Source organism: Sapajus apella, unplaced genomic scaffold, assembly GCF_009761245.1.
Source record: "Sapajus apella isolate SASKATOON/1434 unplaced genomic scaffold, GSC_monkey_1.0 scaffold57, whole genome shotgun sequence".
Taxonomy (NCBI): domain Eukaryota; kingdom Metazoa; phylum Chordata; class Mammalia; order Primates; family Cebidae; genus Sapajus; species Sapajus apella.
This window is the reverse complement of record NW_022436997.1, coordinates 4,078,720-4,105,044: the sequence shown is the minus strand read 5'-3', so window position 1 is coordinate 4,105,044 and position 26,325 is coordinate 4,078,720. Positions and strand designations below refer to the sequence as shown.

General features: G+C 35.8%; 1 protein-coding gene across 2 annotated transcripts in view; it reads right to left on the bottom strand.

Moving 5' to 3' along the window:
- Positions 1-8,595: 8,595 nt before the first annotated feature.
- RIT2 (Ras like without CAAX 2) overlaps positions 8,596-26,325 on the bottom strand; it is a 373,167-nt gene continuing 355,437 nt past the window's right edge. For both annotated transcript variants that reach the window (XM_032245261.1, XM_032245262.1), the window contains exon 5: positions 8,596-9,084. In XM_032245261.1, the coding sequence (XP_032101152.1) occupies positions 8,857-9,084 (228 nt within the window). In that variant the 3' untranslated portion in view covers positions 8,596-8,856. The remainder of the gene's footprint in view (positions 9,085-26,325) is intronic.

The following is a 26,325-nucleotide window of genomic DNA, read 5'->3' as shown; positions in this document are numbered from 1 at the left end:
AGATCGTAAAGGAAATGGGAATAGGGAATAGGAAGAGCCTAAGATTCTAAGTGGGAGCCTTAAACCTGCTGAGGAAGGGAATACTTAATTGCACATTTCATAAAGATGATAGGATGACAACCTGCCCTTTGTGGGCATGACTGTGCATTTAATCTTGTATTTTGGTGGTTTTTGTTTTCTGTTTTCTGTCAGAATTTTAAAGGGCTACAGTTCTCCTGGAAAATATCAACATATTAGGCCATGCTAAATTAGAGAACTAGAAGAGAAAACATAAAGACAAAAAATGTGATGGAGGAATGAAATATTTATTCCCTTTTCTTTCTTCTACCGAGATAAAAAAATAAGATCAGGCAAAACTTTGAGTAAAAATACTAAAATGCCACAATCTTATGTTTATCACAGATGTGACTGGTTAACTCATTAATTTATCTTACACACAACTTCTTATTGGTTGTTGACCTTCTGTTTCTAAAACACTTGTCACTAGTCATTGATCAAACCTACCCTCTTTCTTTTAATGAGGTTTGATACCTTTATTTCTTCTTTTCCTTCCCTCATCTCTACAAGCTTGACTGGCTTCTCAATTACAGTAGAGCATAACAATACACAGCACAGCATAATAGAACAAAATAATTTCACCTCACTCAGTTCCTACAATTGTGTTGATTCTCAAAAACATGATCTTAATGTCTTGGGATGGGTCATGGAAATCAAATGTCATACTAGGCAAAAGATTGATCTTTGGATAACCAGCACGTTAGGAAACTGTAAGAATAACTAATCAAATTGTGGACAATAGCCGTGCGTTCCCAGACAGAATTTAAGTAAGTCTGATGAGCTCTTGGCCTGAGTAAAATACCTGGTCTGTTTGGAGATGTGTTTTGTAAAATTCTTTGTAAGAAGAAAGAAAGAATGTGTTGTCATTGCTGTGAAAAATGATAGCATCACATTTCTCTAAAGAGTGGCCAATTCTTTAAAATTGGTATTCATCCCTGAGTAAAGTGTAGGTATTAGATGACATAATTGCTAATAAAATAAAATGGAATCATTCCATACTCTTTACTCCTTCCAAACAATTCTCCAGAGCCAGAATTAGCAGTTATAAAGGTAAATACTTATTATTTTATCCCCACTGTTTAAATTCTTTTAACGGCCTCTGGTTTCTCTCAGGATAAAGACCAGACTCATAACCCTCACTCAGATAGACACACGTGGTCTTATCCCCAACTTTTCCCTCCTGTTTCATCATGTCACAGACCTTTTTTTGGTCTTTTGTTTCCTGTAATATTGCTCTCCATTACTAACCATTCACCCAGTTGCCACAGGTATGATGCGCTTGCTGTTCTTACTCTCAGAAACCCCTAAGTTCCGTCCCTTTCCTCTTGGCCTAGATAATTTGTGTTCATTCTTTATATGGCAACTCAATCCTCCTATCTTCAGGGAAGCCCTGACCACCTCAACTAGGTCAAGTTCTCCTATTATGGACAATATTTACATACTCAAACTCTCTTTTATTGTATTGACTGCAGTCGCAAATTTAGAATTACAAATATAACTATTTCATTGTCATCTTTCTCTGATTAAACCATAAACTCAAAGAGAGCAAGGACCATGGCTGTTTTAGTACAATTTTATCCCCAAGCTTAACACAGTCCTTGACACAGAATAGGTTCTCAGGAAATGTTTTCTTAATAGATGGATGAATGGTTTGGTTCACTGTGTTGATTACTGAGGGGTTAACAAACAATGCTGAGTAGAGTGTGCTGCACACAAGAGTTCAAAATATTAAGTAACTGAATGAATACATGAATAAATGAATATTGAATGATCTGTGAGCCAATTATCTGCTTCTGAATTTGTGGTTCATCCATCATTTTAGTTTGACATTTGAGACCATATATTTACTACCATGGAGGCCCTCTTTCTTTCCACTGATAACTGAAATGATATAAGTAATTTCTATTATTAACCTATAAAATACTATTGAATTCAGAAGATATGCTATATAGTATATTATACAATACATTCCAGAAGCCAAGCTAACACATTCAGGGAATGTCTATCTTTCTATATCCTAATCCCATTCCCACTTTATATGGAGACTGCTTAGTGCTCAGAGAGGTGAAGGGCTTGACTGACTCAAAGTCACAGAGTCTATGATTCTGGTGTGATGCAAACAGAAAACTCTTGAGTCTATAATTCATAGGGTTTTTTTGATCCTTCTAAATATCTGCAGGGTACTGGCATATTAATAGTGCTTTTATTTCTCACTTTACTTCTTCTACATTTAAACATATAGTCTAATTGTTATAAATCCAGCATTTCTCACCAGTAATAAATTCAAAACCTTTGGCAAACTTCTTTTAATTGATGCTTTCACCCCTTGTTTAATGTACTACCCTGAAGGAAGTGCCTTACAATAGCATTGCTTTCAGTGTCTTGTCTTATCTAGAAAGGAAGGTAAACGACCCTCATATTTTTAAAGGACTTTAGATTTTAAGGAGACACTATGGATCTGTTCTATAAAGCATATTTTAAAATGTATTTATCATATGGCTTTAATTACACCTCTAGAGAAGACAGAACAATGCTCACATTGCAACACAGACAGTTCACAGCAGAAATCATTGTTATAATCTTAATGGCATAATAGGTGTGCAGGGAAAATATGTTCTTTCCTTTGAGGTTACATTTACTAAAAAATCTACTTTTGAGATTATTGTATTTTTCCATTTTAGTAAAATTTTAGTGAATATAATCAAAAGTCATTCTAGCAAAAGTTGATGTCTGAAGTTTCACTCAAGCCTAAAGATGTCACGTCTTCTTCCCATTTGCCTCTTCCTTGAGTTTTTCATCACTGGCATTTTTACACTGGATTTTGGCATAATGAAGTTCCTAAATGGCAGTGAAGGGTACTTCAAGAGTGAGGGTGATGGAGCTTAACTGACCTCACATGCCTCGAGACTTTCTCTTCCTGGGGTCGTCAGTTTCTCTATCTACAGGGGAAGACTGGGTTGTAATAATTCATGTGGTTTCCTGAAGCACTGTTTATTTGTTATGTAATTTAACTTTTTCTTTAAGATACAAGGTTAATTTCTATGGAATACTTAAAAAGTGGATGGGATACAAAATACATTGACATTATCATTAAAACTATGCACCAGTTTTTTACAGGGCTGAAATGGTGATTTATTAATATACTGTTTTGTCCATAAAAATTAATAACTTGGACCTGTATTTTTGTAGGAAGACAGATACACCAGGTTTCATATATCATGGGGAATTAGAAATTGAACTAGACTAAAGCAGATGGATGAAAAAAGTAGAATATGGTAAATCCAGGCGAGTTTTCCATTAAATTCTTACTTTACATCCTGCTTTGTCATTCATCATCCATTTATTCCTCTTAGTAATCCTCATATCCTGTGGCCTCTGGTTACTTTGTTCTATCCTGTAAGTCCAAGGTCTGAGGTACAGAAGATGATTTACACCGATTACCACCAAAATGACACATGGTCTTTATTTCCTTTCTCATTTTCAAATTTCACGTGTTCTTTGATCCTTCCACCATAGGCTCTTTTGCTCAGCTTTTAGAAATAGCCACTAGATCATAAGACAAATATGTTTATGTTGTTGATATTTTAATAAGATGGCTAAATTTACTACTTTCTTAACATTTACATTTAATGGTGAATGGGTGACCTGAAAGAATGGCTGTACTTCTGCTGTCTAACCCCAAATAGAAACTCTAAGGGAAAAACTTCAAGCCAAGTAGAAGGGTTTAAACATAAGCTGAAAATAGAGGATTTAGGCCAAGTAGGTTTTAGGGCTCAGCCTTAAATCATGTAAAGTCTCAAATCAGAAGAGCTATGACTTTTTACATAAAGATGGTCCGGAAGCTTAGTCTTAAATGTTACATATGTAATGGAGATCGATCTATCTATCTATCTATCTATCTATCTATCTATCTATCTATCTATCTATATCGATCTGTCTGTCTGTCTATCTATCGGTCTATCTATCTGTCTATAGATCTATCTATCTATCTATCTATCTATCTATCTATCTATCTATCTGAGTTGGAGTCTTGCTTTGTTACCCAGGCTGGGGTGCAATGGCATGATCTTGGCTCACTGCAACCTCTGCCTCAGAGGGAGATTGGGATTTTCCTGCCTCAGCTTCCCAAGTAGCTGCGATTACCTGTGTGCACCACCATGCTCAAATTACAGCTAATTTTTGTATTTTTAGTAGAGAGGTGGTTTTGCCATGTTGGCCAGGCTGGTCTTGAACTCCTGACTTCAGGTGATCCTCCCTACTTGGTCTCCTAAAGTGCTGGGATTATAGGCATGAGCCACTGCACCTGGCCAGATCATTACATTTTAAAAATATTTAAATATATTTCCATATATTTAAAGTTTTATTGACCCATCATTGTCTATCTATATATATATAGAGAGAGATATATAGATATCTATATCTATCTATCTATCTATCTATCTATATATATATATATAGAGAGAGAGAGAGAGAGAAAGACAATGATGGGTCAATAAAACTTAAAAAATATATATATATATATATATATATATATAGAGAGAGAGAGAGAGAGAGAGCAAGAGAGATACACACACATATATATGTTTTTAAATATATAAACAAATATATATTTCTCTATATATTATATATTTGGTGCTTCAGTGGAAGAACAGAAGTCCCCCCCCCCCCCAAAAAGGGCATCATTTCACATCTTTGGCTACTAAATTCTGTTTTGTTTCTTATTGGAAGAAGAGCAATCTTGTCAGACTTAAAGAAAAGTTTGAGGTTACAGTGAGCTATGATTGCACATTGCACTCCAGCCTAGAAAACAGAGCAATACCCTCTCTATATAAAAATAAATAAATAAATAAACAAATAAACAAATACATAAAGCAGGCAAGCAAGCAAGCAAATAGGTCACTTACCAGTATCTTCTTCCTAATGCCCACCCAAAGCCTTTTGGGCTAAATAATAGCGTGAGGTTGCTTTGGGAACACTGGGACTATTGACAAACTTCCTCATGGCCATGGACGCACTCAGTCTTTACAGACAACCTCCATTTCCATTGGTCTGTGCTTGTGTATCACTTTGCCAAGGAATACTAGGAGTAATCTGGATTCCTTGGGGCGTCTGCACATGGGCTAGACAGGGGTGTGGAGAGAGAGAACAGATTCACCAAAGCAGTACTTGGGAATCCCACTGCCCTATTTGTGTCATGCCAGGGATCCAAAAAGAAGGCAGAAGTGCTGGAGGAGGTGGACTAGAAAGGCCTGGGTCAGAATAAAGTCACTGTGCTGGAAAGGATCTTGAGACCCACGGAACAGGGGCAAGTTCACTGACTCCTGTAGAGACTTCTGTTCTTCATGGCACGCTTGCCAACATCTGACATATATGAAAGTTAACCACCCCAGCAAACAGAATAAGATAAGACCGGGCCTTTAAAAGATCAGAGAAGATACAGGGGCAACCACAAGGCATAGAAGATAAGAGAAGGAAGCTACTGCTATGAGGTCACTAAAGCCACACATTTCTCCTATACCCGGGTGCAATTTGAAAGGGAGAATAAGCAGAGCAGAACTTTGAGTAATCAAACACTGACCCAGCTGCACTCAGCAGAGATTGGTTAAAGAAATGTCTTAAATTATTGCCTCAGATTATCACTAAATTACTGGCATGAACTAAAATGTAGTCCCTCCTGCCACCAGCTCTCCATTCGTCAGGGGTTCATGAGAAAGAACAGATAAGTTACAGAGAGATAAATCAGCTATCTGTTCCTTGTGCATCTGAGCATCATACAAATGATGTGTAGTCTAATTGCTCATGTTTGTTCCTCGCTGGTATTTTCTACAGAAGTTTCCAGGTTCAACTAGTGCTTCCTGAATTAAAAAAAAAATAATATCTTAGGCTTCCATTTGTCTCTGATCTGAGAAATTATTTAATCACGAGTATCTATAAAATAAATCAATGAAGAAATACCCTAACATAGGACATAGGTAAATGATACATTTCTGAGGGGCAGAGATTGTATTCGGAGTTTCCTAGTACCTTTTTAATAAATACACACACATATACACACACACACACGTGCAGTATCCAGAAAAGTTTTTGGTACATAGTAGGCATTTAATTACTATTTGACAAATTGTGTTGGGTGACTACACATTGGCCTACAATGAACATTGATGCATATTGGATAAAAGCTTTTTGATAGCTGCTTGGCAATGAAGGTATATACACATTGTAGCTATCGAACTTTGGGGAATTACTTAGACATCCTAGGTCTGGTGAGAAGTTTTCAGGGATATGATTAGAAACAAGATCTTGACATTTTGGTGTTATACAAACAAGAGTAATTCAATAGGCCTTGGGCAGAAATACCTAGGTTTTATTAGGGGAGACTTTCTTTTGGTTCATTCTTTCAAAAGGAAGACTGGTGTAAAATAATGCTTAATATCTGCCTCTGTCTCTGCTGGTGATAATTATCTCATATTCTTTTAGCATGTGTGTTATAATTTACAGACGTCCTTTCTACTATAGAATAAAATGATTGGACTTGGTATCTGTTCCAATCCAAGCCTCACTGAGAATTCCTAAGCTACATAAATATTTACCAGGACTCTAGAAGCATAAAGAAAGAGATGGAACAAAGGAGAAATGAGCTATAGAACTCTAGAGCCAAAAGCAGAAGAGGTGACAATGAAAGATAAAAATGAAAATTTATGAAGATTAGATTGTGTCAGAAGATGTGCTAAAGACTATTATTTATGTATAGGACAGTCAACAGGTTTTCAAAGATGCAGGCTCATCATTGGAAAATAGGTGCCAGGTATTGTTTCCTAGACTGCATCTTTTGGCAAAAAGAAGAGTCACTGATGGAGGGCAGCATTCACAGGGCCTTCCCAGCTTTAATGCTTTTGTCCCATTAAATTGACACACTCACCTCCAGTACATTCTTGCTGCAAAAGGCAAAGAATGTACTGGAGGTGAGTGTGTCAATTTAATGGGACAAAAGCAAAGAATTAAATGTTCCAAGTAAACGAAAGGAGGAAACAATGACCAGTTCTGAGACTATAAGAATCTTGCTATCTTTATGCAGTCTTCATTTTATTTATTTATTTATTTATTTTTGGCTTTCCTCCTAATTATGAGTCCTTTACAATTAAAAGTGCAGTGGATCTGGTTTTAATGGCAATATGAGATGGGGAAAACTGGTTAGTTTCTGCCTCACTCCACAGAAGATGTGGCTTGAGTAAAACCCCAGGGATGAAGTGGCCATGGTTAGTAACAGAAGATAAGTACATGACGAGGCCTCTGATCCCAGGCTCTAAGAGAACAAAAGTGAAGTCTAAGTGGTTTTGAGAAACAGCCTTGGCCTCGAGCAGTAAAAGGACCCACAACGACAATATCCTGAGAGGCTATTTCCAGTTCAAAATCTAAAAAATTATAATCCCTAAATTTTCTTTTAGCTGTATCTGTATCACTGTGTAAAATGTCTTTTTCTCATCTCGGAATTTATAATGCCATTGTTCTTTCAGTGGAGTGAAACTCATAGGTAAATGTTAAGCTACAGGGAGTCAGGGCCCATGTCTGAGTGATTCATTTCTGCATTCTCAGAGTTCAGCAAGTACCAGAGGCATTGTGAATAAAGAAGAAGAAGTGATTGAATATTGAATGATAACCATGCCCCTCATCCCTCTTGTTCCCTAATTAATGATTAAAATCTGTCTTCAGCCCATGAAGACGGGCTTGATGGATTCCATCTCATGCTTAGCTTTATGGTTTTTCTCTTAACGCTTGACTATTAAACATTCAACTGTGCTCTCTGGTAGTGTATTTTCCAAGCTTGAATTTAATAAACCAATTCACACAATAGGAAAAAAATGAGTGAATGGGCCATTTCATTTTACATGATGACCCATTGTAAAACAAACAAGGGAAAAGCCTCTGGTAGCATTTCATGTAAGGGAAGAGTGGAGAATTTAGCAATATAGGGAGTTCATAGAGTCTTTGGAGCTATCAAGCCTCATTCCCTGCAAATGGTCCTGATGCAGGTGAAGCAGCCCTAAAAGGGACTCCTCAATGAGGGGAGCAAAGCATCCTTTTATGAGCATATGAACCATCAAATTCAGAGTAGCTTCTCTCTTCCCACTACAGATATGACATCCTTTTGCCACAGCCCAGTGCCTTCGCTGTGGTAATTTTGCCACAGCTTAACTGAGACAGAGCACTGTAAATGCGGTGATATTTTATTTCAGCTCTCCAATGACCCCAAACCAGTTCCTATTATTAATAATAATTCCTTTAAGGTTTATCTCTGGAGCATTCAAGAAGCAGCACCATGACTTCTACAATTAAGAAAAAGACCAGGCTGCAGATTTCTGTTCTGAATTATTTCCTGAGCTTCTTCATTATTTACTGAGATTCCTGAAATGCAAACAACCAGAGTGTTATCAGGCAAAGGCAAATCCCCTGAGCCTTTTATCATTCTGGCTGCAATTTTGCATATTTCCTTTATAACCAGACAGCATACCAAATGAAGCTAGACTCTTTAAAAGGAAATGAGGCAATTGGAATGTCAATTTTATTTAGTAATATATTGTAAAAACTAAACAGCATATCCAGCTGATTGACAAAATCCATCCAACTGTTAAGGGCAAAACAAAACTATCTCAAGAGGTACAGTTATGCAGATCTTGCTTTTACCTACAGGCAGATATTTAAAGAGAGAGAGAGACAGAGAATATTGAAGCAGAATGCTACATATGGAATTGTCCAACTGATGAAATTCAGAGCGAGTGAGGAACTCAAAAGCAGAGATTATCATGTCATATTTTCTCTCTTCTTCTTCAAAGAGCCTTTAAGCTTCTTCCACAGGCTGTCTTTTCTCTTCAGTTTCTTTTCCATCAAGGCTGGCATGGACTCCTTCTTGCGAATTTCCCTCACTAAGCCATGAAAAGCATCATCAATACAGAATCTGAGGGCCGCAGAGGTCTCAAAAAAACCGCAGTTATATTCTTGGGCCAGACTCAAGCCTTCTTCTGTAGAAACCTAAGGAAAAAAAAATAATATTAAAAAGACAGAAAGAGAAAGACTCTTCAATTAAAAATGTGTTCTCTATTAAAGCTATGGACCTCAGTTAAATTTAAAAATATATAAAAATATGATAATTTGTTTTAAGAGAGAATCCTATAATTTGAAGGACAAATGAGAAATTAGAATCCTTGAAAGGACGACTGATTAAAACTCATTAAAAATTGAACTAGAAATCAGCTCTCTGGAATTCAAAAAAGCAACATAGCAAAGTGGTCAAAGAATAGCTTTATATTAAATATGTTTGTTTCAAGTACCAGCTCAACTACATTTTAGCTTTGCAAACTTGGGTAAATTTCTTGACCTTTTTTCCCCAATTTTCTCAACATAAGATATTAATACTTACCTCAAAACCTCTTTATTAGGATTAAGTGAGGTCATCTAAAAGAGGCACATGCTGGGCACGTGTTTAAAGTTCTATAAACGTTAGTTGTGACTATAGTCCAGAGCCTTCATTTAAGAATAAGTTGAAGAGATGAAGTTGTCATAAAATTAAAAAAAAAATGATCTCTCAGAAGAAAACAAAAAGCAAACATCACCATTATGGGAAAATAAGTCTCTATCTAGCCAAGTATTCCAGAGCAGATTTGAGGCTCCATGAGTCTTTGGTGGCACTTACTACCCATGCTGTGGTTCATGCTATTGTAATGGATCTCTAGAGATCATACAAACTGACTGAGGCCAAGGACCATGTCTGTCTCACTCACCATTCCTTTGGTATCTACTATAGCTCTTGGTGTCTACATCATCATTAGAAGTATTGAAAGAGTTTAAAGAATGATTAACAAAATTACCCAGGGTTGAATAAATATTAGCAAAAATATAAACATAAATTATGTACATACTTTAGCATAGTGGATTATATGTCCCTGTAGCTGGTACTAACAATCCTACTCAAAAGTTAGTGCTCCCATAAAGCCCTACCAGATTATCTGTCTGAAATCCTGAGTTACCAGGACTCAGAATTATAAATAGACCCCCCAGCTCACGCATGTTGGATATGTGGTATAACTAAGAAAAAAGCTTTATTCTTTTAAAAAGCTGTTGACATTTTGCAGTTGTTTGTAATCAGGGCAAAAATCAACTTTTTAAACTGATACACCACACCATATGGTTAGTAAGTAGCTGAGCTGGGGTATAAAAATCTATCAAGTCTATCTTTTCCCAAAGACAGGTTATTCACTCTAGTCTGTGATAGATTGATTTCATTAGTAGCTGTTAAACAGAGATGAGTAACTTGTCACATTTTAACCCTACAAGATAAAACATGTCTGGATTCTCTTCTTTTTTTCCATTCCTGCTGGTAAACATACCCTTTTTTTTAAGCAAATTTCTATCTTAAGCAAATTTCTATCTTAAAATAACTTAAGAAATGCAGTGAAAATAACGAACTAAAGCTAATAACATTCTGGCTTATCTGCAATTGGGCAAAGTTATGTTTATTAAGTAACTTCCCTGATCTTCAAATTATCACAAGTGATAATCTTACCAAACAGTATGACAGTGCATAATGTAGGTTACCATTTATTTTTCTGTTATCTGGAAGAATTTCCCTCAACCAGAAGCTAATGGTGCTCATTTTATGCTTTTTATAGCAACACAACAGTTCTGGAAATACTTTCTATATTTATTGGCTTTCATTAGGTTATACTTATATTAATACAGCCTAAATGCCTTTGTGGCTTATTAAATATTTTTTGTTTTGTTGCTACACTGCTTTTTAGCAGCTAAGGAGTAGATTTTTGGCAGCTCTGCTCCAGACTGTCAGGTGGGTTCTGGTGTGTTGCTCTTATCCTTTTATTTTAGGACTCAGGCTATGAGAGCCCTCTTATAGGGGAAATGATATTCCCATAATATAGTGCAGATGCACAAGAGGCAGAAATTATTTTACCTATATCCCAGTGGCCAAAAGACACATGGAGAAAGCTAAAGTCAGTCAGGCAGGACATATGCCCAACTCACATTGAAGCATGGCAAAAGTGGAAGGAAAACAAAGAATTTTAAGGAAGAATTGAATTGATCAAAGTCAACATAACTGCATTACAGTCTCCAGTTTTAAAAGACAAAGACTGTCCAATCAGATTTTACAAAAATCACTTGCAGTTGCAGTACCTTCTATATAAAGACATAGAAAGTGAAATTTGAATGGAAATTTACACATGAAAAAAGTTGGTATATTTTAAGGTATAGTTTAAATGTCAAAGTAGACAGTAACTAAAAATACAGCATTATTTGAGTAAAAGGAAATATTTAATAATGATAAAGGAAGATATTATACTAATTAATTCTTGTGCACTAAAAATATAGTCTCAGTGTAAATTTTGAAAGTTGACAAAATAAAATCCAAAAGCTTCGTGACATATTTTAATGTGTCTCTCAGCAATTGAAAGAACTGGTAACAATCCTATTAACATGACTCCACAAGATAGGGAAAGAGGGAATCCTCCCTAAATCATTCTATAAAGCCGGTATCACCTTAATACCAAAACCAGGAAAGGACATAACAAAAAAGAAAACTAAAGACCAATATCCTTGATGAATATAGATGCAAAAATCCATAAAAAATTACTAGCTACCTGAATCCAATAGCATTTCAAAAAGAAAATCCACTGCAGTCAAGTGGGTTTCATACCAGAGATGGTTTAACATACGCAAGTCAATAAATGTGATACGCCACATAAACAGAATTTAAAACAAAAATCGCATGATCATCTCAATAGATGTTAAAAAAAAAAAAAAAGCATTTGACAAAATCCAGCAACCCCTTGTAATTAAAACCCTCAGCGAAATTGGCATAGAAGGGACCTGCCTTCATGTAATAAAAGCTATCTATTACAAACCCACAGCCAATGTAGTACTGAATGGGGAAAAGTTGAAAGCATTCCCCCTGAGAATGCACATGTGACAAGGATGCCCACTCTCACTCCTTCTATTCAATGTAGTCCTGGAAGTCTTAAGCAGAACAGTCAGACAAAAGAAACAAATAAAGGATATCCAAATTGTTAAAACTGTTGCTGTTTGCTGATGATACAATTGTATGCCTAGAAAACCTAAAGGCTCATCCAAAAAGCTCCTAGACCTGATAAATGAATTCAGCAAATTTCAGTATACAAAATTTATATACAAATCAGTAGCTCTGCTGTACACCAACAGTGACCAAGCTGAGAATCAAATCAAGAACACAATCTGTTTTACAATAGCTGCAAAATAAATTCAACAAATGGTCTTGGGATAATTGGCAGGCTTCATGTAGAACAATGAAACTGTATTCTCATCTCTCGCCTTTTACAAAAATCAACCCAAGATGGATCAAGGACTTAACACCTGAAAGCATAAAAATTATAGAAGAAAACATTGGAAAAATCCTTCTAGACATTGGCTTAGGCAAAGACTTCATGAGCAAGAACCCAAAAGCAAATGCAACAAAAATGAAGATAAATACTTGGGACTTAATTAAACTAAAAAATTTCTGCACAGCAAAAGAAACAATCAGCAGAGTGAACAGAAAACCCACAGAGTGGAGGAAGATCTCCATAATCTATACATTTGACAAAAGACTATTATCCAGAATCTATGAGAAACTCAAAGATATCTGCAAGAAAAAAACAAACATCGCATGAAAAAGTGGGCTAAGGACATGGATAGACAATTCTCAAAAGACAATATACAAATGGCCAAAAAATATGTGAAAAAATCCTTATTATCACTAATGATTAGAGAATTGCAAATCAAAACCAAATGATACCACCTTACTTCTACAAGAATGATCCTAATAAAAAAATCAAACAATAATAGATATTAGCATGGATGTGGTAAAAAGGGACCACTTTTACACTGCTGGTGGGAATTTAAACTGGAGCAAACACTATATAAAACAGTGTGGAGATTCCATAAAGAACTAACAGTATAACTATAAGTTGATCCCGCAATGCCACTACTGGGTGTCTACCCAGAGGAAAAGAAGTCATTATACAAAAAAGATACTTGTACATGCATGTTTATAGCAGCACAATTCTCAATTGCAAAATCATGAAACCAGCCCAAATAACAAGTGGATAAATAAATGGTGGTATATATAGATACCATAAATCAACAACTGAATACATTGTGACACACACACACACACACACACACACACACGCACACACACACACACACACACGTAATACTACTCAGCCATAAAAAGGGAAAAAATAAGACATTTGCAGCAACTGGGATGGAACTGGAGACCATTATTCTAAGTGAAGAAACTCAGGAATGGAAAATCAAACATTGTGTATTCTCACTCATAAGTGGGACTTAAGATGTAATAATGCAAAGGCATAAGAATGATATAATGGACTTTGGGGACTCAGGGGAAAGGGTGGTAGGGGGATAAAAGACTACATATTGGGTCCGATGTACACTGCTCAGGTGATGAATGCACTAAAATCTCTGAAATTACCCCAAAAGAACTTATTCATGCAACCAAACACCTACTGTTCCCCAAAATCCTATTGAAATAAAAATAAAGAAAAAAATAAGTAGATAAATATTCAGTAAGGGTACAGAAGATTTGAGCAAAAGAAACACAATCAATCCAATGGACATATACAACATGCTATAGATAACAAATGAAAAAGTCACATTCTCTTCAAGTTAACCTGGAAAATTTATAAGAAACAGACTTTATCCTAAAGTGAGTCTCAAAACATTGAAAAGAATAAAAATCATAGCATAGCCCAAAATAAATACAATTGATCTAGAAATTTAAAACCTCTACAAAATTGCCAAATAGTTGAGAAAAAGTATACATTTAATGGTCAATAGGTCAAAAAAGAAATTATAGAAACATTCTCAAAGTATTTGAAACTGAATGCTAATGAAAATGCAGTGTATGAAAACTTGGACTATCTAACACTTTATTCACGATGCTTATAGCATTACATGCATGTTTTAAAAAAGCATAAACACTCAAATTTAATAATCAAAACATCAACTACATAAAAGTAACCAGAAACCTCAGCAAATTAATTTAAAGAAAGCAAAAGAAGGAAATTATAAATAAATAAAATACAAAACAATTATGCAATAGAGAAGAAAAAATCCAACAGAAATTTTTTATAAAGATGTCAAAATTTATAAATCCCAGGTAAGACAAATTAAAGGTGATAAAGAAAAATAAGTTGTAAATAATCTTAAGAATGAAATACTGTATATCACTACAGATACTACAAACATAAAAGATAGCATGTGAACATAAAGTTTGTCCCATTATATCAGAAATCTTAGGTGGAGTAATTTCTGCCAAAATAAAATTTTCAAAGCTTACATTCAAAAGAAATTCTAAATTGTCCTATATACACTAGAGAAAAAATTAAACTTGTGATATAAATCTTTCCCACAATTAAGTCTCTATGACCAGAAGGCTTCTTTGATGAATATGTGTAGATATAAGCAACAAAGGCATATGCAAATTGTTTACAGTAACATTATTTGCAATAGCAAAAACAAGCAAGCAAAAACACTGAAAGCAACACAAAGCTTATTACCAGGAGACTTGATAAATAATCTGCTATGTATTAATACAATACTGTTCAATATAAATTAATGACATGCTATTATACACAGCTTAGATATACAATTTATATATATTATATACAACTTAGATAAATCTTACAAACATAATACTGCTGAGTGAAAGAAATTAGACCTAGGGAGTATTGTTAGTAAATGTTTAAGTACAGTTTTCTGTTTACAGAATATGGCAACATATAATTCCCATATACCCCACATTAAGTTTTCTCTATTGTTATATTAACATGTTACACAATTACATTTTTAGAGTTTAAAAACAGAAAAGCTATTGTTTATTGTTAGGAGTCATATAGAGATTCCTTTTGAAGGACATACAAGGAAGCTTTCTGGGCACCTTTAATAATCTTCCATTATTAACCATATGGTGATTTTATGTGAGTTCATGTTGTTGTAATTTATAAAGATCTATACTTATAATTTGTGTATTTTACATAAAACTGCAGTTAAACACCCAATGAAATAAATGCATTGTAAAATATGCGGCACTCCCTTTTAATATGGAGCATAATTTTGTCCTCCAGTACAGTAATATTTCTGTAGCTAAATATTGCAACATTTACAGCAAATAGGATATATAAGATCTCCAAATAGACTCAGATCACATCAAATCATGCTTTGTCACAAAAATGAGTTGGGTCTGGTTAGGCTATGCAAACAAATACATTAAGAAAAACTTTTGCTTATTACACTAGTTTGGATTTTTGTGGAAATCTAACCAATCAGATGACAAATTATAGATTTGTATTTTTGGTGTGAAGGTTCAATATCATAAAGACAATAAATCATTTCAAATTAGTGAAAATACATTCAAACCCTGAAAACCTTTGAATCATAGGATGTCATACAGGGATTCTAAAATTCATAGAGAAGAATAAAGGCACAAATAGAAAAGAAATATTTGAATTCTAATAAGAAGGAGGTAGGAAGAAGAATAGTAACAATAATATTGGTCTCACCTGATTAAGGCTGTCTGAAAAGCTATAATGGTTGGTTCAGGAAAATGGGGCATTAGTTACGGGTTAGACAAATAGTCTCATTACAATACAATAGAGAACCTAGAAAAAGATCAGCGTATCTATGGAAGCTTTTTGTAGTATTGGGACATAATTCCAAATCAGTAGAGAAATGAAAGTGCTGTCAATGGTTCCCTGACATTGAGTTATCATTTTGGATTATTTTTGACCAAGATGTATGGGAGTTATTTCCACCAATATAGAAAGGTAATTTTTCTTTAAGGAGAGAAGTAGAGAGGGATTGAAGTTAAGTCTTTAGCTAAATCCATAAAATTTTTAAGCATTTAAAAAAAAATGTTTAGGTGTGTATATATAGTACATATATATATACATACATATACACACACATATGCATATTTTATACAAACACATATTTATAAAATATTTCCTAATAGTTAAAATGTAAGCATCACCAATAAATTAAGGACATCAAAATTCAATTAAAAGTCCAGTTTAATAACCAAGCTCGATCAGAATTAAAATTAGCAAGCAAATCCCATGCAAAGGTTTTTGCTGGAATATTATACAGCAAAACAGCACCTTTAATAAATGATATAACTAAATATTTCATTTTTTATAGCAGGCTGAAGCATAAACTGTGTCTATTCATTACTTTGATAAGTAATGTAGAAATCATGGACCCTATAATTCAAAGCATAAAATGTAGTTGCATATAATTTTCGATTCACTATCAAAATATTAATTCCATAATATCTAATGGAAGAATAACATTAATTTTCACATTTGCTATAATATCTAATGGAAATTAAACTACTTTTCTATATTTCCTTAAAAATTATATCAGTAACCTAAAGTTTTTATGTTTTAAGAAAAATACCTAAAGTTTTTATGTTTTAAGAAAAAGTTTTTATGTTTTAAGAAAAGTGAAAGCATACTTTTCATGTTCCAAGAAAATACATTTTCATGCTTTAAGAAAATTTCGTCTCATACTAATATTGACAAACCATACATGTCACTCCTACCTTTGACCTTGAAATTTGTATGCCATAAATTTAATGCAAGCATTTGAGTCCAAACATGTCAAAAAACCAAGCCCAACACATACTAATTTTTATAGATTTCTGGGTTTTATGCTTACTGTTATGGTTCATTTGAAGGCCATATTGCAAGAGCATCATAGGGAGTAATTATTAGGACCATAGCAGTCCACTAGTGGTAGCCTGACTGGTTTGGAACTAGAATGTATTACAAGAAGTAACAGCTCCCATATTAGAATTGAAAACTAAGGTAATTAACATATTCTTTTAGCATAAGATATCTTGTCTATCTGAATTTTAAGTAAAATTAAATTTTAAGTAAAATTAAATATTGAATATGCATAAATATTCATCTACTTGATATAGTAACTCCTAAGAAAGAAGCACAACGGTAGAAAGAAATTAAATTTTCTTATTTTTCAAATGAGGAGTTTCAGGTTTGGAAAGGTTAAGCAGTGGTTAAGAAATGGTTCAAGGTCACACATCTAATTAAGTAAAATGTCCATCAATTTCTACAATCTTCCATTAAGCATCGCTTCCCTTCTTTCTTGCTGTCTCTCAAGGCGTATTTTCAGTTCCCTGTGCTATGATTCTGTGTATTAGTTGATTATTCTGATGTGAGGTTTTACAACTTAAGATAATTCTTAAATAGTAAACAAATGGCACACAATATTTTATATTGCATCTACATGAAAAGTTAAATTTTAAATAAATATAGAAACAGAGGGGAAAGAAATGTTGCAGAGAGATTATTTTAGGGGTAGGAAGCAATTGATGCAGATATCATTATACCACAGTGCCCCTCAGTTGTGAAAAAACAAAACGTTTTTAATTTAATGTGCCACCTGGAGGCCTTAGAAAGCAATGGAAAAAAGAAGGAATAAAGAAAAATGTTTCATACAAGTAATAGAAAATTTCAATAACCCAGGGGTGCCATCATTTTAATATATATGACCTTTTTCACCGAAGAAGATCACCATGTAATATGCCAGGTACTCCCTGAAATGCCATTTCCCATCTGCCAGAGGAAGCATTAGAACACAGCCACAGCTGCATGGGGGGTTGATGAGACCACTGGGGCAAAAAGGCAGGCCGAGCCTGTTCTAGTGCAGCCCAGCTGCTAGCGGGAAACGGCAAGCATCCTGGCCAATTAGACTTTCAGTCCCAACAATCTGCTGACTTCAGGAGCTTCTTAGCTCTCTGCATATTTTTATCTTTTACCCGAGCTTGGTGAAAATAAAATACATTAAATTAAATTAAGTTCTTGGAAAGGTAGTCAGGGTAATGGTGGTCGCCTAATAAGATAACACCACAAAAGGAAACTCTGACACTGTTTTGCTGTAACTGCTAACCTTGAGTGAGGGAGACTGGCAGAAAGATGGGTCTGGCTCTTCCAACAGAAGCTTTGCAAGCAAAAATCTTAGTGGTTCAACCTACTGGGTGCTGGTAAAATGCTTAGTGCACACAGCAAACTCTTTGGGATTATTTTATATATGTTTAATACATTCTTGTCAGTGTTTCACTCCCTTTTTCCCATGAAGTTATTAATTTTCATTATGCAGCCTACATCATCAAAGTAGCAGAAATCAAAATTTCCTGGGAAATTTGTAACCAACACATCTTATTTGCTAACTTGAAGGAAAAATGGCCCAAACTTGAATTATTCTATTTTTGTTTTGTTTAGTTGTATAATTAATTTTGATCGATTTTCATAATATGAATGGCCTTGCCAATTTTCTTAACCAGTTCTAGTGAAAATACTTTTGATTTATTAAACTTGATTTATACGCTTAATATGAGAGTAACTTTTTTTAAAAAAGATCATCTTCCATTTAAAGGTAAGTGCTTAGATGTCATCTCAAACTCTTTTTGGGAAAAAACAAAACAAAGCAAAGCACTGGCAAGATGTCCCATCCTTAGCTGCAGTAACTGACATATGGAAAACCATTCTTGACAGATCAGCGTGTGCTTACAGGGTGTTCCTTCCAAGAGTGCTCTATCTGCTCTGCTATTTTTCCCCAATTATCTTTTTTAGATGGGTGAACAAGTCTGCAAACTAAGCAAAAAACTCAACTGGTGAAGAGATGTCAGTATCTTCTTAGCAGGTCCCTCTTTTAGGAGGGATTATGTTGGAGCCTCCTTCTCTTGTACTATAAAAGAGCAGGGCAAGAATCCTCCCTTGCCTTCTTTGTGGTAGGGAGAAGGAAAAGAACTCCTGGTCTTGGTATCAAAAACTCAGATTTCCACCTCAGTTCTTAGACTGGGAAGGGGTGTGTATTGGGGAAAGGGAAAGGTAGGAGTCAACAGAGGCAATTTAGTTGTGTGCTTATCTGTAGGTCTCTTTAGAATGTGGAGCACATTTTATACCATAGAGCCCATCATTCCTCAACATATATTTTTATGCCTTTGCATATTGCTTTTCCCCCTCATCTAAAAAGTCTTTCATTTTTCTTTTCTCTCACCTCTTCCAGACCTACTCAAGGCTTCACGGACCAATCTAGTCAGTCTATGGTGACCTTAGTGGCCTCTGTTTTGCTGTGTAGCTTATCATCCTTGGCGGAAGTTCATAGGCCTTAGTTGCTTTATCTCACCAACTAAACTGCAAGGGAGCTAGACAGAAACCATATTTTGTGTTATTTTAATCCTCATTGTGCCACACAATCAGCAAGCCACACACTTACTTGGCAGTGGCAGGTGCTCATGAAATATTTAATTTGGATGATGATGAAAATGACACCAAATAAACAGTCAATGGAGACCACAGAGTCCATTATAATGAGTTCATAAAATTGAAATTTCAGAGGCCAGGATATTGCCCTCAACTGTACTTTTGCTATATTGTGGGCTTCAGCAAATGCCTACGATTGTGCTATAGTGGGTAGGAGTATAGGTTCCGGAATCAGATTACCAGGATCCAAATTCTGGCTACACCACTTTTTAGCCCTGAATTCTCAGGGAGTTGCCTAGACTGTGATTTAATTTCCTCATAAAATTCTACTTGATAGAATTGATAATAGGATTCAATGAGCTATTACATGAAAGGCATTTACATAGTTCCTAGTATACAGTGTACACCCAGTAAATATTTTTGGTTGGTTTGTTCAATGTCTGAAAAGAAGACAGAAAAAATTTTAACTTCTTTTCAGACCACATTTTATCCATGTTTATAAGTTTTTCTTCTTCTCACCATGACCTACCAATTCTCCATATTATTTCTGTTTCCCCAAGCCTGATTCATACCACTCTGCCTCATTAACTATATCCCATCATATTCGATACATGCCCAGTACTATCTTTCTGCCTTCAATTATTTGTAGTTTTTGTTTCCTCTGCCTGAAATGTGCTCCCCCACAGGTCTCCTCCTGGCTGTTTTCAAGTCCCCGCTGAAATATCACCTCCACTGAGACACTTTGCCTAACCATCCTCTTAAAAGCATTCTCACACATCCGCACTAATGCTATCCCATTAATTTTTTTTTTTTGATTGGAAGGGCACTAAATTACTATCTGAATTCATCTCACTAATTTGCTGATATGTATTTTTCAACACCACAGGTATGAAATAAGCTTAGTTATTGCTGAAAATGTCTGTTTTGTTCACCTCTGTACCTGATCTCCAGCTAAATGACTGGCACTTAAGAGGGCTCATTATTTGTGGATGACATCACTGGCACCCAGGACATGGGAATACATCTGAGGTTATAATAAACAGAGGAGTTGGTTGTCAACTGAGACAAACAAAAAAATTAAAGGGAAATCTCAGATCAATGACAATGGTTAGCACAATGTACAGCACTGTGGTGGCATTTACAAGTAGTACCCAGCCCTGTGTTTGTGGTTCTCAGCTTCCTGAGAGAGGGAGCCTTAATCTTAGACCTGAACGGCATGTAGTAATTATTTAGGTTGGTGAGGAGGGGTGGGATGTTGGGGGAACAGGAAGGAGTCTCAGTAAAGGGACTAAGAAAGGCCTAAGGCAGAAGTGATCATGGCACTTTTGTGGGATTATCAGTAGTTAATGTGGTTTAGACCAGAGCACAAGGGAGAAGAAGTCAATAAGAGCACAATCAGAAGAAATTAGTGAGTTTAAGTGTCTAATTTATTCAGATCTGTATGAAATTTGTTAGGAATCCATCAAATAAGTAATTTTTAAAAAGCCTATTTCTTGAGTGCCTACTATGGAAATTTAATAGGTTTTCTCTCTCTTGCTGTTCTGGAGAGATATTGATTGAATGGAGAGAAAAGCAGGACATAATAAATTAAATGGTGTAGCCAGTCATTCTGGGACACGGGATAGTAATGGCTCTAGGGTAAAGGGTTTTAGACTGCTTTGTACAGGAGACATTTGAAGTCTCAAAGGCCTTGTGCTTTTCATCCCAGAAGCTCTAGTGTGCAGGGGGGAAAGGTTGCCATGGTAGCCAGTAGTTGCTATGAAGGGAAAAAAGAAAAGGTTAATGCTAAATATTTTGCTAACAGCAATATGTGCCTTCTTTTTTGAATTTTTCTCCTAAAGACATTGCTTTTAAATACCTTATTAAAAATAGAAATCAATACAATTGGGCAGTATGTGCAATATATATAAATGCGGACCTATGCACACGTAAGTATACATACATGTATGTGCAAGACTAAAGATATCTGCACATGTTTGCACTAATAAATAAATGTATGTATTTGATGTATACTAAATTGATGGTTCTTCTGAACCTTCAGGGGATTGGTTATTATGAATAGCTAAATTTCACATGGCCTAAAAATGTACTCTTTAAAGACCAGAAAATATTTTATTATTTAATCTATTATGTTAATAAATGTGTATTAGGTAAAAACAGAAGACAAAACCTTACGTATTATACTTGTAACACATAAAACGATTATAATTAAGTAACAAATTATATAACTGTACAATGTCTGGATCTCCTGCAGAATATAAGACCAAGAAGGCAAGGGACATTATATTGCCATCAATACATCAATGCTTTGCATGTGAACCATGTTCAATAAACACATTTCCTATCTCTTCACTGAATGGAGACTGAATAAACGGATAGGAAGTTGACCAAAGAGGAACTAACCAATTACAACAGAGGAAACTCTCTATGAATTAACTGGGGAATTGAAAGCTGAAATGTCACTTGAAATGCTTAAGGTTTTAAGTTATTTCCATTACCACGTCCATACAATTCATTTAAAGTCTCAAAACGCTTCATTACATTTGTTGTCAGGTTAAACCATGGCCCTGCAGAATCTTCACACAGAAAAATAAGAAGACTGGGTCGTCATGCCTTCTTGAACGAAATCTGGGGACCACAGTGGCAGATGACTTTGATGAAGCCAAGAGGAAAGCTGGCTCCACAGAGGTATCCTAGCCTCCTTCAAGCTCACTATCAACCTATATATCTTTTGGATTATATTTGGGAAAAGCATGATATGAAAAGAAGGATGAACTAGAGCAAAATAAATTTGACAGAAGTTCTAACCCTGGCATCTACAGAAAACAAAACTGAACCATATTCCACATTTTCTGATCTTACACACAGGGAGTCAGGCATTTTTTGAAAATGTATGTGCCTGTGCTTATTGGCACTGCTATGCATTTATATTTCAATCTTAGCAGAGCCATCAATGCTTTTGTCAATCATTATACTTATTATCAGCCAGTTCCCTTTCCTAGTTCTCATTTAGTTCTTCAAATCCTTCATTTCTTGTCCCAAGTCTCTGACCGCATCCTTATTTTAAGCAGATGCTCTCACCCTCCTATTTCACCTCAGCGAGAAAATAAAAGCATCCAAAAATAACGACTTTAACATCCTGAACTAGCACCTAGAATTTCGTCTGTATCATTAGACATCTTATCATACTCTTTCTCCTCTCAGGCAAAAAGAGGTTACTGATTCTTGTCAAGTTTTATACCTCTACCTGGGCTGAGTAACCTTTTCTAAAAAATCTATTTCAATCCTGCACTATTAGTCGTCCCACCTTTTTCCTATATTTTCAGTCTTCTTCTATAACAGCCCTTTTGGTTTCAGAAAAATATTCAAGTCTCAACTATTTTTAGTGCCCGGTTCATTTATTTTCTTACATCTTCCCTTTTCATAACATTAAACAGAGAAAGGATAGGGCTGGGGAAGGAAAGCAATTAGAAAAAAGAAGGAAGTACAATTTTAAAATAAAATACATTGTAGGTTTATGTACTGGTTTCTCTTAATCATTTCTGATTTGTACATTAATGTTCACAATCTGCATTCTATTCCATATCATTCTTCTAACATGGTTTTTGCAAAGGTACCATTCTTACTGCCAAATCCAAAAGATGCTTCCAGCAATTTTTACCAGCCGCAATGTTTGACAAATTGCCTAGTCCCTTCTTTAAATTCTTATCCTTTAATTGATGGCTTCTTCCTTTTCTTGATTTTTACATTTTTCTTGATTACCTTTTTTTTTTTTTTTTTTTTGAGGTGGAGTTTTGCTCCTGTCGCCTAGGCTGGAGTGCAACAGTGCAATCTCTGCTCCCCGCTACCTTTGCCTCCCAGGTTCAGGCAATTCTCCTGCCTCATCCTCCCAAGTAGCTGGGATTACAAGCCTGTACCACCATGCCCGGCTAATTTTTTTTCTTTTTGTATTTTCAGTAGAGACGGGGTTTCACCATGTTGACCAGGCTGGTCTTGAACTCCTGACCTCAAGTGATCCGCCTGCCCAAAGTGCTGGGATTACAGGAGTGAGCCGCCATGCCTGATCTGATTACCCTTTCTGAATATTCTGAAGTTCGACTCTTCACTCATGCTTTCCACAATTATGTGCCCATTGATTCTCTCCCTGACTCTGACCAGACTTAAATCATCAACTCCTACAGTTCCCAAGCCTTCAGGCTTAGACTGGAGCGATACAAATGGCTTTTCTGAGCCTCCGGCTTGCAGATGGCAGATGTGGAGCTTCTCAACCTTCGCAGTAACATGATTCAATCCTTAATAATAAATCTCTTTGATTATATCTCTATATATCCTATTGGTTCTGTTTCTCTGGGGAACCCTGAGTGATACAATCCTAAATGCAAAAGGATTCAAGATTGCAATAATCTGAAGGGTCATCTTTCAGGCCATCAAGTCATTACCTATGTGTCATCCACATTTCTGTTAATGACTGTCTAGTTTCTGTAGGCACTTGCGTACTGCACATTCCTCTGTAAAATGACCATTTCTGTCAGTTTCTCACGTCATCAGAAGAAAATTTGAATTTCACAGCTAAAATTGTTCCTGGGCATCATGTACTCCAAATTCCATCTTATATGAACTAAAGAAATGAAAACAGTTTGGAAATACCTAAATTTCCAAGATAATATAATTCTTCAATATTGGAATTGGCATTAAAAACCCAGGACTGTCTTTTTGTTACCCTGTCTCTTTGTCTAGAATACAAAGATAATGGGATTAAAGAGATGGTGCACAAGACAAGAGCATTTTGATAAAGAGTAAAATGAAAGAAAAGGTTTAGCAAAGAGACTTCCTGGCCAATTAGGCTTGCATTGAGATGGGGGAGGCAGGGATTAGAGGCTGCTGCCATTTTTTCCAGTTAAGTCAGAAAGTAGCAGAAGACTTTAGACAGCTAGAGCTGGGGCTCTTGCTTTGTTAAATCAAGATTTATATTTTTACGCCAGGCGTGGTGGCTCACACCTGTAATCCCAGCACTTTGGGAGGTTGAGGCAGGTAGATCATGAGGTCAGAAGTTCGAGACCAGCCTAATCAACATTGTGAAATCCCTGTCTCTACTAAAAATAAAAAAAAAAAAAATTAGCCAGGCCCATGGTGGCAAGCACCTGTCGTCCCAGTTACTCAGGAGGCTGAGGCAGGTGAATCGCTTGAACCTGGGAGGCGGAGATTGCAGTGAGCCAAGATTGTGCCCCTGCACTCTGACCTGGGCAACAGAGCGAGACTCCATCTCAATAACAATGATATATATTTACATTGACATTCTCTGAGTGTCTTTGATAATAGAATATATATCTGCAAGTCTCCATCCCCTTGGATTTTGGAGATATTATATGTAGATTCAAGTGGCTGCACAGATGACAGCTTTTAACTGTTGTGAGAAACCCCTCTGTGGCCTTAGAAACTCCTTTCATTTGTTGCTTCCCAAGCCCAGTTGTTTGATCATTCTTCAGGTGAACAAAACGACCTGCCTCAATGGCTGGGCACACAGCATGCCAGTGTAAGGAGGGTAATCTTGACAAGTTTGTTAAGAAGCAGTGGCCTCAGACTGCATTTCTAAGTCAGTGACACCTGTTTTCTCTTCCAGATTCTGGTCATGTCAGAGCACCTGGCAAACAACACTATCACTGCAATGGCTTGTCAGCTCACTGACATTATCTGTGCTTTATCCTCCACAGAAGCAGCAGAGAACATAGGCTGTGTTAATCAAAACAGTAGGTCTCACTGAGATACAATGAAAAAATACAACCAAATATTTAGGAGGATTGTTGCTGAAATCAAACGGCCTGGGTTCTAGTCCCAGCACTGCCACTTACTAGTTGAGTGTCCTTAATTGAATTACAAATACTCTCTAATACTCAATGTCCTCACCTTAAAATGGGTTAAAAAGAAACATGATTAATATACAGAAAGCCATTTGCTTATTATGTACTAAATGGAATTATATAGGGACTTTTTTGCTTGTTTATTTATTTAACTCATGGCTTGTCTCCCTGCATGAATCGTGAATCCTGATATGAGTGAGAAGTTTGATTCTTGTTTTTATGACCACCATGAGAGAGGGTGAGGTTGGGGACTCCTATGATCAGATATCCTTACATAGCTGACTTTATTACCATATCTTTCCTCAGTGGGGTGGGCTCTTCCTTTGGGCATATTTTATTGAATCAGACCTAAAAGCATTTTGCTAAAATTACAAGTCTTCATTTGCAAAAGCAATCACAGTTATGTTAAATCTATGTAGGCTAGAATCGTTTTTCTCTTCAATCTGTTGAGAGACAGATATTGTTTCAGTTTCCTTGTTGTTTTCCCACATCTTTCTTCTGCCTATTCCTGTAAATTCCTTGTTTTCCTTCATTATCCACTTTTAGCGCTTTAGCTTTTCTCCTTAGACTTGTCTTTATTTCTTCACTAGTCAACATTCTGTTAATCCTTAAGGCTTTTCTCAAGTAACTCCGAGTCTCAACTTCAAGAAGTGTTTGCTGATCTCCCAGACTAGGTATATTTTTTCTTTTTTTATAAAGAAATCCCTAAGCATTTGCTTCTTATCACTTGTCCGTTAGTAGAAGCAATATTTTTTCTTATTCTTTACTGAGGGCAACTTTCATGGACATTACAGCAGTGTTCCTTTTATCGCTATGTCTCTTACAAGTGGAAAAATTGCCGGATTGACTTGAAAACTTGACTCCTATTTCCTAATATTAACTATTAATGAACTAATTGGTTTTTTTTTGAGTTGGAGTTTCGCTCGTTACCCAGGCTGGAGTGCAATGGCGCGATCTCGGCTCACCGCAGCCTCCGCCTCCTGGGTTCAGGCAATTCTCCTGCCTCAGCCTCCTGAGTAGCTGGGACTACAGGCATGCACCACCATGCCCAGCTAATTTTTTGTATTTTTAGTAGAGACGGGGTT